This window comes from Eucalyptus grandis, chromosome 3 (genome assembly GCF_016545825.1).
Source record: "Eucalyptus grandis isolate ANBG69807.140 chromosome 3, ASM1654582v1, whole genome shotgun sequence".
Classification (NCBI taxonomy): Eukaryota; Viridiplantae; Streptophyta; class Magnoliopsida; order Myrtales; family Myrtaceae; genus Eucalyptus; species Eucalyptus grandis.
In genome coordinates this window covers 30,752,754-30,768,546 of record NC_052614.1, presented here as the reverse complement: position 1 = coordinate 30,768,546, position 15,793 = coordinate 30,752,754, and the positions used below count along the sequence as shown (strand labels likewise).

The 15,793-nt window shown below is 39.7% G+C and overlaps 1 protein-coding gene across 1 annotated transcript; it reads right to left on the bottom strand.

The window, feature by feature from the left end:
* Window positions 1-1,373: 1,373 nt before the first annotated feature.
* Window positions 1,374-4,542, bottom strand: LOC104439423 (aspartyl protease family protein At5g10770). Its single transcript, XM_010052491.2, has 3 exons — window positions 4,377-4,542; window positions 2,497-2,913; window positions 1,374-2,200 (listed from the first exon to the last, which is right to left on the bottom strand). Exons 1-3 carry the CDS (start codon window positions 4,540-4,542, stop codon window positions 1,374-1,376), a joined length of 1,410 nt encoding a protein of 469 aa, XP_010050793.2.
* Window positions 4,543-15,793: the final 11,251 nt, after the last annotated feature.

The window sequence follows — 15,793 nt, the reverse complement described above, 5'->3', positions numbered from 1 at the left end:
GAAACGTGAACTATCTCTCTCTCGTGTTGCCAAACTAGCAAAGGAAAGGAACAACACTTTTTTTGTATTCTACTCACCGAGGGCCCCTTTATATACCCAAGCTTGTTAGCTTTTTGAATAAAACCACCATATTCTCTTTCTTTTTTAACCTTAAAATATGGGTAAAGATTTCTTTCTGCTTGTGCCTTCGACGTGCATAAATATATTGCCCCAAATAAATGCCGCTTCGTGCAATATCCCCTTCTATTTTTCAATATTACTCATCCAAAAACTTCTTTTTTTTTTCTACTAGGAAACATACTCTCTTTTTTAACCTTAAAATATGGGTAAAGATTTCTGTCTGCTTGTGCCTTCGACGTGCATAAATATATTGCCCCAAATAAATGCAATATATATATATAGGAAATATATATATTATGAAAGATCCATGTCAAATCATTTTTTCCTTTTGTTTCTTTTTGTTGGCCAAATTTTCTTTCTATGTTTTTGAACGGATATTGGAAGAATAATATGAATTTTTTTCCGAAATATACTAATTTTCTAACTTGTCCTTTCTCATAAGTCAAATTTTGACTATCAAAGAAGGACAAGCTTGGGAACTATATGCTACGCGACTTAATACTAATATTTTTTGTTTAGGTGTTAAAAATTAATCCCTAATTTTTATATAATAAATAAATAATCAGGTTGGTGTTGACATTTGATATTTTTGGTGGCTTTTTCCTTAAATAATAAAATGGGAAATAAAAAGGAAAAATCACATGGTAAAAGCTTTTATAAAAGAGAAAAAGGTGCATAAAATGGAAATGAATCTAGTGTAACCAAGTTATCAGAGCCAAATCTCTTGTTCATATTAAGGCAAGGTTCTGGCTTTGCTCTTAATTGACAGAATATGTTAGGGGCAATTCATAAATCTAATATAAGATTGATAATTAAATGGTAAAATCAAGTTGTAATCGGTAGAATTAGGAGGGCCCACGATAATGCAATCGCCACCTCGCAAAAGGGATTATTTTGCCCACCGGTCTCCTTCGAAGATTTCCAGCAGAGTCCCCCACGCCAAAGAAGATGAAACTCCCGAAGATCAGGCATTCCTTATCGCGAAAATTCTACTTCAAATAAGATAGAGCAACAGAATACTTCATATTTGGAATTTCATAAAAATCCACGTGATGTTTATTTATCTCCTTCCAATGAAAAACAAAACACTCACAACAGTCACTATATCACACGATCGTAGCGTGTTTGAAGTGACAGGGAGAACGACATTCGTTATTATTCGTCAAACCTACCAAGTACTACTAAAGCACATGCTCGAATGATTCCTTCTCCTTCCGAGAACTCAAATGCAACTCGAGGGGACCATGGCCATCTTAGGAACAGCCCTGGGCACCAAACCCAATTTGTCCTCCGGGCACATCATAGATCACCTCAAATGTCCTCTGCTGTGTGTTGCCATAGATGACTCCATCCGTATCTGCGTTGTTGGCCACAAATGCTAGACAAACTTCCGACGCATTCACCCAGTAAAACATCCCGCTCCAATCCAAATCCACGTTAATCGGCCCATCGAAAGAGAATGTGATCACTGGGACGGTGATGGTACTAAACATACTGAAGTCATAGCAAGTGTCAAACGGATAAATTGGAGGCGCACTCGTGTAATTCGCCATTGCCTTTTGGAATGCCGACTGGAGGGCGGTGTACGCAGTTGGAGGCAAACTCGTCAACGTGGTCCCCGAGTCTATGATTGCGCCGGCATTGGAAAATACAGTCGACGGTATGGAAAGTGGGTTCCCTCCTACGCTGATTCCTGTTATGTTGATGCCGTAAAAGAGCGGATTCTGTGCGATTGTCACCATCGGCGTGAAGTTCAACGAGGCAGATGTGACTGTGCCCCTTCCAAAAGTCAAGTACCCGGTGCAGCTAGTTGAACGAGGAAGGCAGTATGAGAAGTATCGGCCATACTGGGTCGCGCTTTGCTCTATGATCGATACTGGGTCTCGGGCGAGCCCAAGGAGTCCGGCGAAACCATCGAATGTCCCTTGGTTGTTCTCGCCACAACCGAATTCGAAGTTGGTAATAACATCCGTCGGGGTTAGGGTCAGCGTTTCCGTGGCAAAGAACCCATCCGTGAAGGACGCGTCACCGTATGACGCCCCGTAGACGCATGTGGATCCGCTGCAGCCAGTTAGCTGATCTGCTCATCATTAAAGCTGATTTACAAAGCGATTCTAAACGTGTTTCTAAAAACCTCTCACAACTAGCAGTCTGCTTCTTTGTCTTTATTCTGTTAAATAAAAATCTCGCCAACATGGTTGACCGGGCTTGTTTCGCGCCATCTATGAGAATGGAAAAAGGCTTTCAATTGGCAAGTTACAAACATCGACACCACTGATCATTATTCTTAATTATTACGTGCTGATGATGTCTAATTTTGCAATCCACCAATTAAAAACCTGATTGGACAGGAAACACGTGCCTGTCAATTATTACCTGTGCCAGAAGGAAGCTGAATGCAAGATGGCGCGGAGCAAGATATGTTGGCATAGGATGATGATCGAGAGGGGTTGAAGATTGGCTCGGTCTGGTTATAGCAAGACCCGATGCAAGGCTCACATTGGGTCCAAGTAAGCGCACTTCCTGTATCGAACAGGAGGGTAAGGTTCTTCGTTGGCGTGCCAAGGCCTACGGTCACCACGTAGCTGCTGCCGCCGGAGCCATAACTCGCTGGGAGGCTAACGTTGGATTCCTTCAAATCACTGGTGCCACTGATGCTGTTGGAGATCTTGGATTGGATCCATTTCACCCTTGCCATGTCTTCGAGAAGAACCTTCGTGTGGTTGATGGGGCCACCATCGAATAGCTGAGAGCCCGGTCCATGCTTGTGAACTAGATTAAGGGCTGAGTTCACTGAGAAAGAAAAGTCACAAACGCATTAACAAGAGATTATGTTACCGCGCAGAACTATGTTAGATGCAAGGAATGAGAAATCATTGGCAGCATACTATTGAAAATACTCATCAAAGCTCTCACGGTATCTAAGCAATCAAATTTTATGTTTATGAGTAGCTAATTAATTAATTGCAATGTGGTTGCAGCGTAACACTCTTTATTAAGTAAACTATCTGTTGCTTCATGAATGATCATTCTATATTTTACGGTTTCTTTACCCATCAACCTTATGATTCGGCACCGTTATCCTTCCTTTTAAATTATGCCTTGCTATAAGCAAAAAAGAACAAGCCATTGGCTTTGTACACATGTTTGGTCTCTACACAATGATCATTCTCAACTTAACCTAAAGTAGAGTCTACTTAGGCTACATTTTATAATCAGAATAAAATTCAAGATATGATAAAATTTATCATGTCCTGTGTTTGCTGGCTCAAAACGGAATAAAGTTAGATATAAAAGGGATATAGCTCGGGTAAAATTATCTTAGAAGAAAGGTAAGATAAATATAGATAAGATTTCTAATATCAATAATAGAAAAGTAATTGTAGTATTTTAGAAACATTAATATAATTTAGGTATTGTAGTGTTCTAGGTACATTAATATAGTTTACTATTTAATTAAATTTTATTAGAGATGATGGAATGGGAAAAAAAATAAAAAGAGTAGAAAAACGAAGAAAATTGCAAATAAGAATGAAGTAGGCAAGAGTGTTGGGAAAGATTTTTACCATCTCCATTTGTGTAACTTTTAGACTCATTTACATTGATAGGCCATTTATATCAAACATTGTAAATGATATAATGTGAATATATCTAAATTTATTATTGTAATTTACCAAATAGTAGATATAATATAACAAAATCTATAGAATTCATATTCTATTATATCTATATTTAGAAATTCAGACGATCAAACGTGACCTTAGAGATTTAAATCCAATTGGCTAAGTAGGGGAGATAAACAGGTACACTTTTAACTAATCTTAGGTACAACTCATCCTCACTGAGCATGCAGGTCTGAATCTATCCTAGCTCAACTCTTCTAAGGTCTTTACCTAGTTTCTCGTTGATATCCCTGTCTTAGCCACTTTTGAAAGACTTTCAGCTCAATTCAAGGCTGTTCAATATTCACTTATCTGCTATGAGGGTGTGTAATATATCATAATTATTGTTATTAGCAATTAGAAACGGACTCATTCCCCTACAAACACGTGGCTACAACTCACAAGAATTAGTTTGGATGAAGTTGTCGCGGTATACTTTAAATAAATACTGATAGATTCAGCAGATCACAACCCAAAAATCAATCGCTCATCATTTTTAAGTTTGTAGAGCAGTCCCACGGAATACCACGTTTACACACTCATAAGCACAAAGATACATACTAGAGGAGAAGGGGGAGAGAGAGAGAGAGAGACCATTGGTAGTTGAAGCTGCGCAATTGATAGAAGGAGAAAGAGAGCAGACAGGGAAGGTAATCTGAGCTCCGTAGACAAGAACCTTCTTCTCAAAAGAGCTACGAACGCTCAACACAAAAGCACACAGCAAAATCCTCACAAACTCCGACAAAAGAGAAGAAGCCATCTTTCTCATCTTCTGTTTTCTCCCACAACTGGGGCTATTTATAACAACTTGTATGTACGAGCAAATTGGGAAAATTACCAAAACGTCCTAAACCTATTATAATTTTTTCAATTTAGTCTTTAATTTTTTTATAGCTAATTCAGTACTAAAAACATTTTGCATTTGTGCCAATTTCATTCATCTGGCCAATATTGGTTGACCGAGGTTGATGTGGACGCCGATCGATGCAGACGTGTTTAGTTGTTTTTCTTTCTTTCTCTTTTTTTTCCCTCCCCTTATTTTCCTAGCTGGTCACTGGACTGACCAGAGGCTATGGGACCTCGCCGACATTGGTGAGGTTACCCCTTGCCCATGGTGATTGACTAGAGGCTAGGGGACCTTGCCAGCACTAGCAAGGACGCGCCTTGCTCGCCCTTAGCGAGGCCTCACCATCTCTAGCAAGGTCGACCTCACCCTCGCCTAGATCAGGCGAGGTCATGCCTCACCAGGGCTAAGGGCGAGGTTGAGCTCGCCCTCATCATCGCTAGGTGAGGGGAGCTTGAGGAAGAAGGAAAGAAAAACAAAATTAAAAAAAAAAAATTAGTTGAATAGACTGAATTAGTACAAATGCAAAATGTTTAGATTGAATTGATCCAAAAAAACAAAAAAAAAAGGTTTAAGACTGAATTAGAAAAATTAGAATAGATTTAGGACCGTTTTAATAATTTTTCCCAAGCATATCCTTTTGTAAGCTTTTGGATACCCAACTATCCAGAAAACTATACTCTTCCTCTACGTGTCACCCGTTCTAAACTAGCAATTATGGGTTTACGTTGACCTTTCTACACAGGTACGTAACTAGCAATAAAACCAGGAACTTGCAGCCAAATTGTCTACTCCATCCCTCCAATAACATGTTCTACAATAAAGCCACCTTTTTATTTTAAAAAAAATTATTTTCATTACCTAGGTAACATACTCTATGTACAGGCCTGCTATTACATCCCTTGATTGCGGTGTAATCCCGTTGACATGAAATAAAAAGAAGATTCAGTCTGAACTTTTCTACACAGGAAGCTCAATTGTCTTGAACAAGGTATCTCAATTTTCATTACGTAATTTAATAAAAGGATGCTCAATTAACTGTTTTATTAAATTACATGTGACATCCTAGCATGTCATAGCTAACGTAATTATCCAACTCCTTTCACATTTCTTAAGCATATGGAAACAATTTAGGTCAATACTAATAATCTTGAACATAGGAAATTCAAAGAACACATGCAAAATTATAAACTAGCCTGATGTATTTCATTTCTTTATTTACCTTCATTAAGTGACATGGCCAGTATACTAGGGATTTCCAAAAACACTCATCAAGAACTACATCAAACATCACCCATGGTACCATCCCGACCTTGAGACATCTTATACATGTCTAGTCACCTATCCTTCGATGCTAGTATGCTCAAAAGCCATTGCATGGATCCAACAATGCTGCCTCACCTCCCTACCCTTCTTCAGTCGATTGTACTACTATCATCGTCATTCCCATTGTCACCTGGGTGTAGGATTGGCCCCATGAGCTGTTCGCTACTCACGGGAAGACCGCAAGGAAGCCCAAGAGTATGGGGCTCATCGGGACCCCTATGTCTATAAATAGAATGATGATGCATCAGATGAAAGTAATATTTTTGGATCCACGAAGTTGAAAAAGTGCTAGGTGAGTTCCACAGGTACTCCATGGAAGTAGAAGCATGGAGGATCATCATAATTTCTATTGATCTAAGAAAGTAAAATCAACAACCAATGAGCCTAAACCTAGCAAGCAGAAGGTCCACGGGTCTATACTACATAATGCAATCACTGTACTCACAATGAAAGCCTCAATATAAAGTATAATAAATCAACTTACTTGAGAACTTTTTCAAAATAACATAACAGATCAATAAAAATAGTAGCTTTTCCAAATAGGTAATTCATAGCTCAATTCAAAGGTACTAAGGTTATGTTCAATATGAATTCTCATTGTCACCATCATTTGGGGAACTCCGTTATCCCCTAGGCATCTCATACTCATCCAATATTACGAAGACATATGAGGGAACCGCGTTACACCCCCTAACCATTTGGAGGAACTTAGTTATCCCTCCAGGCATCCCTATTACAACTAGGGGCATCATCATCCCAAGGACCAATGATATTCCCATTCACATCTCCATACCATGATGCAGCAAACCCATAATTCAATTTAAAAAGAACATTGACGTTACTACTACCAAGGAACTCAAGAGTAAATCTAACGAATTTTTAAGCATCTTTAATCCCCTAGACTAATATGAACTCACCCGTGCTCATATTAGATGAACTGTAAGAAGAATTTTATATCCTAAACCTTAAACTAGCCTTATAAGGCATTCACGCACCTTTAGAAATGGTAGCTATTGTCTATGTAAACAGGTTTAAAAAATTCTGAAACTTGATAGAAAAGTTCTAAAGGGACATTTTCCCTGAACTAATGAGATCTAATTGGGTTTACGCAACCCTACATCATTTTTTGAATATCAATTAAAACCATAGGGCATTCTAGTACAAGACAGAATCCAATAGAACAGGATTTCGCCAAGCAAACGACTTCAAAAAATTATGAAAATTTAGTATTAGTAGTTTGGAAGTATTTTACAAATTTCATGAAGGACGAGCATTAGAATTCTTGACCGAAAATTCTGGAGAAGCTGGAAAGCAGAAGGTTGGTTTAGAAATCCGAAAAACAGATTGCAACCTCAATAGTTTTTCAAATATATTTTTGTCGTATGAAGTTTGAAAATTTTGAAATTAAAGTATGTCATAGAACCACCAATAGGACGACTTTCATGAAGAATGCCCAATGAAATTTGGATCACACAAGTCAATACAAAATTAGAAAAATTGGAAGTCGCATTGAACCCGAACTCAGCTTGGTGATCCCCTCCTATTTTAGTTCAAATTTTGACATTTCCTATCAGAGCACTTCTGAAATCTAACGTGTAATACTTCCATGGCATGTAAAGGGACTCGATAACTAAAGTATCATACACTGTAATTAGGTAGCTTTTCCTATACTTTCGACTAGATACGAATGTCTATGGAACCATAAAAACTTGAGAAATCCTATGAAAACTCCCCTCACCAAACAATAATTGATTGATATAGAATATAATGAGAGATATCCACTTGCCTCAAGTCCTAATCGAGTGTCTATGACACGGAACGAGTGATGCAAGCAAAGCTGTGGCAGCGTGTCACCAGCGGTGAGGTCATGGTAATCCCTGTCTCATGTAGTCAAAATGGAAAGGAAGATGTAGGTCGTGAAAAAGAAACAAAAGAAGATGGACACCTTTGGTCAAAATGAAGAAGAGAAATGTAACATCCTCAATTTCGACCCCGTGAGGATCGGCCATAAGGTCCTAAAAGGATCAATCATGGGCCATTGACCATGGATCGATCAGTTCGATTCAGTGAGGAATTGCAAATTTGTCATGATCGATCGATTGACTGACCGACTAGTCACAAATTGGTCGAGGTGTTGGCCTTGACTTTCTACCAACCATACCAATGGGATTGGATCACCAGCTCAAAATTTAACTTTTTGATAATGAGAATTGGTCATGGGATGATTTTGGATCGGTGGATGGTCACGAGTCGATCCAACTGGTCCTAGTTTTTGGTCACGGGTGATTATGCCTAGTTATGCACCGATACACGGACGATTCGAATTGACCAAATGCAATTTTCTTCTGACCATAAGTGCATGATTCCTTATTTAATTCTTAGTGATCGGAATGGAATCTTGAATTGGTGATGTCCGATCATGGATTGGTAATGCGCGGACCATGAACCCTACTAGTGGATCGGGTGTTGACTAGAATGAGCTCAGGGATAAACCCGGCTATTCTGTCACTTATCCTAAGGTCCACGAGTGCCTTGGCTTTTTTCTAGGCCATGGGTAGCCTTAAAATAGGTCTCGAACCATTTAAAGGACAAATGACCCTATTGGTCGATCGACCGTCTAAAGGAACGGTTTGGATGAATATGGGACATAAGGGCTGAACCTTGGGTGTACATGATTTGATTTTTTTGAGGTGTATCTAATGATCCCTTCTCCGGCCCTGAAACCAACTTGGATGATAGAATTCTCTAGACCGCCTCATTAATGAAGAAAAAGACAAAAGCATGGAAAATTCTAGAAACCCTTCATTTAATGAAGGGGTGAGTTTTCCTTGGAATGGTCAAAAGTCATGATGGAAACTAAAATAACCTTGAAGATTCTAGAGAAAGGTGGCACATAAGTGGACCAATTAAAGAGCGCTACATGAGCCCTCATTAATAACCGAATATTCTAGAATGGCTTAGTTGGCAACCTAGAGTAGCATTATCATTAAACTTCATTAAATGCCCATTAAATGCAGGGTATTGGTAGACCAATGAGAGAATGAAAAAGGGTCCATAATCAATGACGTCCAAAACCTAGATTGCCAAGTAAGGTCTTTAGCTTGGCCAACTCATCTTCTAGGCATAATCATGAGGCAAAGTAGGCTTGCCACCCAAGAAAAGTAGGCAGGACATTTGGAAACATTGGAGAGGACCGCTTGGATTGGTAATGATAGTTCGAAGGGCTATAAATAGAAGGAGAACTTCTCATTTTCCTCACTTGCCTTCCATTTTATCCACCCGCCATCTCCTAGAACGCCCCTCCTCCCTCCTCACGCTCTCTCTCTCTCTCTTTCGACCTCAAGCAAGCTGCCCATCCTTGTAGGTTGCGCGCTAGTTTGAGGTTCATCTAGATAAGTAAGATCCCTAAGTCTCCTCTAGGGTGGTAGTCTCCATTGTCAAGTTTAGTGAGGTGCTCACTCGTCAAGCCGTGCGTAGAATGTTGGATCTTTTGTATGGTTTTGCTCATGTTTGTACTTGAACGTGTGCTTGAGTTGTTCACGCTCGAGGCCAAGGTCCATTTGGACTGATTTCATCGCAAGACAAAGTTGCCCAAGCCATAAAGCATTTGTATATGCATAAATAGGACACCGGGTCCAAGTCTTGCTTGGTGCGGGAATTACCTAAGGCCACAAGGTCCTAAGTTGACATTGAGGTGTGTCAATCTTATGCCTTGGTAAGGCACCAAGCATGCCCATTTCCATAGTTTAAATGGATACAGGGACTTTATGCTTGGCGTTGAATGAAACCACGAGCTGAGTGTCATTCTTGATACATATGTATTCACATCGGGTTGTAGCCGAGGTTCGTCAAGCTTGAGATTGTCACTAAAGCAAGGTGTATCTAAGCCTCGAGGTCTTGGATCGGTATTGAAGCGTATTGTGACATCCTGATTTTTGGGTTCTGTTTTTGATTGAATAAGCTGGGCTTTTCATCGACGTGTCGATAGTTCTTTTTTCTGAGTTGGCCACTCACGAGATAACTAGCTTATCAGGTGAAGCCGTTAAGGAATCTAAATGCAATAGATTCAAGAATTTGACCGCTCAACCGTGCTAATTTGCAAGGGTCATTATGGCACTATCAAAATCAACCAGAGACTGGAGATAGTTTGGTCTGACAAAGGTATGTGATTAGTGTGTGGGTGATTCCATTTAATTGAAAAATTCTCATCGAACGACATTAGACTGATTTTTTTGTCATTTTTGTACCCTGTGCCCGTATTTGAAATCTCGAGATTTTCATGACAACTGAGAGTCACCAATGTGTCAAAGATGTATAACGTGGCTCGAAAATAATCGACCATGGGTCAATTGCACCAAAAATTCCTAAAAGCTACCTAGTAAGCTAGGTAGTGCTAAAATCGCGCCAGATTGAAATTATCCACGAATTTAAACCTGATTTTAGAAATTGAAAGTTCTGTCATGTCATGATTCATTTTAGGAACGTCGACTTATCCTCCATAGATTTTTCTACAAACTGAGATTTTTGGCGAAAATTCAAAGTAGGGCTATTTTTGACCGGAAAAATTAGAGGACCATTTTTTTATTACATTTTTGGGATTCAAGTCGGACAAATTGATGAGGAAAATCCTAAGAGGGATGATGGCATCTTAGCTGAATTTATAGGGACCGAATTGAGTCCAATTGAAGGAGAATTGAGGAGGAATTGAAGTGGATTTAGGGGAAATGGGTCCAAAATTCGTAGGCCATGGAGGACTCAACATTTTGGACCATTTGGAAAGTGTGTGGGGGTAAGATTGAGGGCTGCAACTTGGCCTTGGATGATAGCCAAGGTGGTGGGGGCATTCCATGAGTGAAATGGATAGAAGGCATGGACTTTTGAAGCCAAATGGTGGTCCCCCTTTAGCAACCATCTTCTTATTCTTCCCTTGGCCTCACTTTATCCATTGTTGAGGTATTTGAGAGCTTGTGAGAACCAGAGAAACCAACCCTCACATCTCTCTCTCTCCCCCTTTAGTCCTAAGCAAATTCGCAGCCCTTTCTCCTCCGTTTTCCTCTTTTTCCTATTTCTGCTCCAACTAACCTTCTTGTGAAAAGCTGAGTTGATTGTTGCCTTCCCATGAGAATAAGCTTTCATGCCACCCACCATTGTGCTCAGAGGGCCCAAATCATTCAGGAGGACCCAACCGCTGACTGGCCGAAAGGAACCACTCGCCGGTCTGTTAGTCTGCTTGGCAGCCTGCACTACTTCGCCTATTTTGCCTATTTCAACGAATTTCCTCCCATTTTGACCTAGCCCCCACCCATCCTAGCCACCAGCAGGTCTCCCTCGACCCCTAGGTGCCGCCGGTCGCCGGCCAACCCCTCACTAGAGCTCCAGCCAAGCCCGTTCAACTTTGTTCCTCCTCTCGCAGTCCAGTTTAGTGTTTTATGGGAGTCCAAGTCTGTGGCTGCTGTTCCAGCCCCAAGACCACCTTGGATCATCATGGTAGAGGTTCCCGAGTGTCACCTGCGTCGCCGCCGCCGCGTCCGTGTCTCCAGCCCGTTTAATGGGTGAGATTAGCTCCAAATCCTTCGATTAGCGCCTAAACTTGCTTGGGGTTGGTTTAAATAGTGTTGATTCTAGTTTAGGAGATTTAATTAAGTTATATTAGTCATAAGATAGGTGGTTAGATGAATGGCTAAGATTAGTTTAATTTAATCTTGCTTTATTTACTTAATTGTGGTTTATGTTCTTAATTAAGCTTGGTTAACTTTAATCGATTAATTGCTTACTTTAATTAGTGTTTTTAATGATTTTTGGATTTAATTTATTAGTTATTTAATTCTAAAATTCACTGTTCACGCGACACTGTTCAAAAAACACTGTTCATGCGCTCTATTCACGTGAATTGTTCACCCAATAATGAAAAAGTGTATAATTTGATATGTTTTGATCTTATGAGGTGATTTGAGTGTATAAATGTATGGGTATCTGCATGAATTGAGTGAATTTCACAAAAAGGGAAATATGCTTTGTCTAAGGTACATCGAGATGGACTGCTTTTATGAGAGAAGGATTTGAGGAGGTATGTTTGTATGATTGCTAGGTTGAATCGTCACCCAATGGAAGTTTGGGGGCAATGCCTAGCGGGAGTCGGAAGCCGGTCCTAGTAGATTCTGGACCGATGTCCCTCTTTGGGATATCGTCTAAACAAGAGTTCTAGATGAAGCCGTGCCCGACGGAACAAGACGAAGCCCGATATTTATCAGTAGCCCGACAAAAGTTGGATGATCGTTGACTGGAAAGTTAGCCATGGCCAGGAGGTCATTAATAACTGAAGCACGCGTGAGGGTTGAGATGGTTGGGCCTTATTATGAGGTAAAATTGTGTGGCACGATATGTGACATGTCATAACAATTTTATCTTATAATCGGGATCCGTGTGATCGATTGTTGCATGGTAGGTGATGCATTAAAGTGCAAGAGCGTATGAGAGTCATTGCATCATTGGTATTAGATATGCATGAGTTGATCAAATTATTTATGGCACACACACATGAATTGATAATGTGCAGGGTGTGGCAATGGCCAGGTGAGATTGCTTGTGACGTGACTTGTATGGGATTGATGAACTGCATCATCTAATGGCCATGTACATTGCGTGTATTGTGCTGAGACGTAACGTGTAAGGTATGGCATACCAAGTAAGGTTGCATACGGACTGACTAAGTGGTTAGTGGTTGACCCTGGTTGTTATGATTTGTTGATTGTTGGTCGTTAGTCATGGTAAGTTTGTGGGGTGGTTCTGGAAAGATACCCCGAGTTGAGTTAGGCTGTGCATGACAAAATTTCTGAAACAAAAATTGATTTCTGGCCAGAAATCAATTTCTTAATTTCTATTCCCCGAACAAGTTTCTGAGCAAAGAAACCCATTTGATAATGACTCAAAATTTCTATTTCTGAAACAAAAATCTGTTTGATAATAAAACAAAATTTCTATTTCTAGGAATAGAAATTGATTAGATAACAATATAGGAAATCCTCAAATACAAAATAATAGTCGAAACAATACTAAAATAACATGAGAAATCCTCAAATACAAAATAATAGTCGAAATAATACTAATACATTACAAAAGTTGAAAATACAATTTCATGGAATTTCTGGCATATTATTATCCCTTGCTATTTTATTAGCAATTGTTTTCCTAAGTGTATTTATTTGGTTTTCCTCCTTGGTCAATGTATCGTTTGCAAGCTCATCCTGCATAGGTTCAAACAAGTACTGCGGAAGCATGAATATGGGTGCCATCAATGGTGCCTATACGGCCTTGTCATTTTATCAAAAGCTAGTATTATACAAGATTATCAACAAAATAAAATTAATGGTGTAAAATAATATATGAGAATTCTACCTTAAAGTAATGTTTATGGTTAGGAACCAATCGGGGAAAGGTCGGTTTATTTTGATTCTCGAATTGAATCAGTCCAGTTGCTCATCCCTAATTTCTTTATTGTTGCTCAATGAACCTTTAATGGCCCTTGCATAGCAAAGAGAGAGATTCTCTTGAATCTCTTGCCTTCGAATTAAAATTCAAGATTGTGTAACATTCTATTTATTTTAATTTTGCAAGAATTTTGAATTCGTAAAAAAATAAGGTTAAATTTCTAGGCATGCTTTTTATTCATCTATTACGTAAGAACTTTTTCTTCAACTAGCCATGCGTGTGCCTTTTCTAGGAGGAAAGAGCCAAATTGTTTTTAAGTAAGCATTTAAGAACTTTGGTCGTTTTTGAAAATTGGGGATCCATTCAATTGCCTTTCATCCTAAAGAGGATATTATCAAAAAAAAAAATTGAAAAAAAAATGCAAAAAGAAACATGAGCAAATAAGAAAAAGAAAATTAGCAATAATTTGTGAAGTTGTGGTTATGAGTGAATTAAGTTAGCAAGAAAGCACAAAGTTCTTTTATATGGTTTGATTTCAGTTTCTGATTTAGAAATTAGAAACTGAGAAGTTAAAAATTTCAACTTTTGATTTCTTTAATTTCTCTATTTCTGGAATAGAAATCTATTTCAGAAATAGAGAAATCAAATTGCGTTACCAAACGGATTTCTGTTCCAAACCTGTTTCGGGGAACAGAGAAACAGAGAAATCGAGAAATATAAATTTTGTCATGTGCGCCCTTAGTGTTCTATCGAGTGCTTAGGGGAGGACTCGTTGAAATTTTATCTCACTGGTTATTGTATAACCACTTTCAGGTCCTTAGGATGACATTTCCGCCAATGAGGTTCGGTATCTCTAAGGATTAAGATACTGTTGTGACGCACCACCACTTTTCGGGTCGGTCACATCTCTATGAGAAGTATCTCTCTACCATCTGGGTGGATGAGGGACTAGACCAAATGATACCCCATAGGTTCCTGGCGTGGTTCATCCGGGATGACAATCTGTAGATCGGTCACTTGAGAGGTTTTGACGGGCCGCTCGATAGGGGCCACGAGGACGCTGACTGGGATCCCATGGAGCTGGACCCTCCTGATGGTGCGGTGGAGAATCTTGGCCCCGCTTCACCAGTGACTGACTCGTACAGCTCCAACTTTGAATCAACAGGGGCCTGAGTCCGCTGGATTTGAGTGATTGTAGTATCGAGCCCGAGGGTTCTTTTTGGTGTATAGTTGGATTAGACTAGCCTAGTTTCTTTTTTTTTTGTCTAGCTTAGTGGATGGATCGGCCCCTTCGTTGGGCTTGTAAATCGAAAACAGTCCTCCGTAGGTAAATCCAATATGAAAATGTATATATGAGTAGATGTTATATTTTTGTTGTTCATCTCATTATCCTTGTTTGATTTCTTGATTGTCTGCTGATGGGGAGATGGTTCATTTTCCACTTGCACATAATGAAAGATTAAAAAAATGAAGGGTCGGTGATGAGTCTTGGGACATTGCTTTCTATCAACCAAGGAAAGGGTCGTTGCACGCCCGGGGTTCAAGGCGTGACACATACCGTTTCCAAGCCTTGTTCGGTGTAGGGATTGGCGCTAAGTGATTGATTCAAGTTACGGACCAAAGATCATTCTCGACATGTTTGCTAGTGAAGTATAAGAAACTCATGACACACACGAATGAATGAGCACGCCTTTGGGCCATGCATGTGTTGACTAAGAGAAAAGATAATAACCAGCTTGTATGATGCATTTATGCATGCACTTAAAGAGGAAAAAGCTTCCGTCGTCACATAACGTTAGTGGCGATGCCTCATTCATTGAATGTGATGCCCTGGTTGAGCCATGATGCCTGGGTTTGAGCTTGGATGTCTCGGGTAAGCTAGCATTAGGATGCCTTGGTTGAGCCAGGATGCTTGGGTTGAGCTCGGATGCCTTGGTGAGCTAGCGTTAGGATGCCCTGGTTGAGCTAGGATGCCTAGCTTGAAGCTAGATGCCTCAATTGAGCTAGGAGGGCCTAGTTGAGCCAAGATGACGGTAAATGAATTTGCATGAGTGCCGGTGTATGCATAAGTATGATATGTTGATATATTTATTAATAAGTCAAAGGTAAGTATGCATTGAAGCATGTTGTGATGGACATTTGCATGTAGTTAAGGATAGCAACAAGTTTGCTATTGATCTGCCATTGACATTGTTTACGAGTGTTGTGCTTGCTAGGTTTCAATGATGAGATGCTTTCCTAGTAAAGAATTAGGAATTTTACTTACTAATTTTCCCTATAACTCATCCCTTATCTCTCAGCCTTGTAGGCATGGAAGTCTCTCATCAATTTTGGGAGCTATAGTCATGCTAAAGGAGATAGGATTTCCCTTGGCCTATGTGGAGAACTTGTACTATGATGTAAAAAGAAAAGA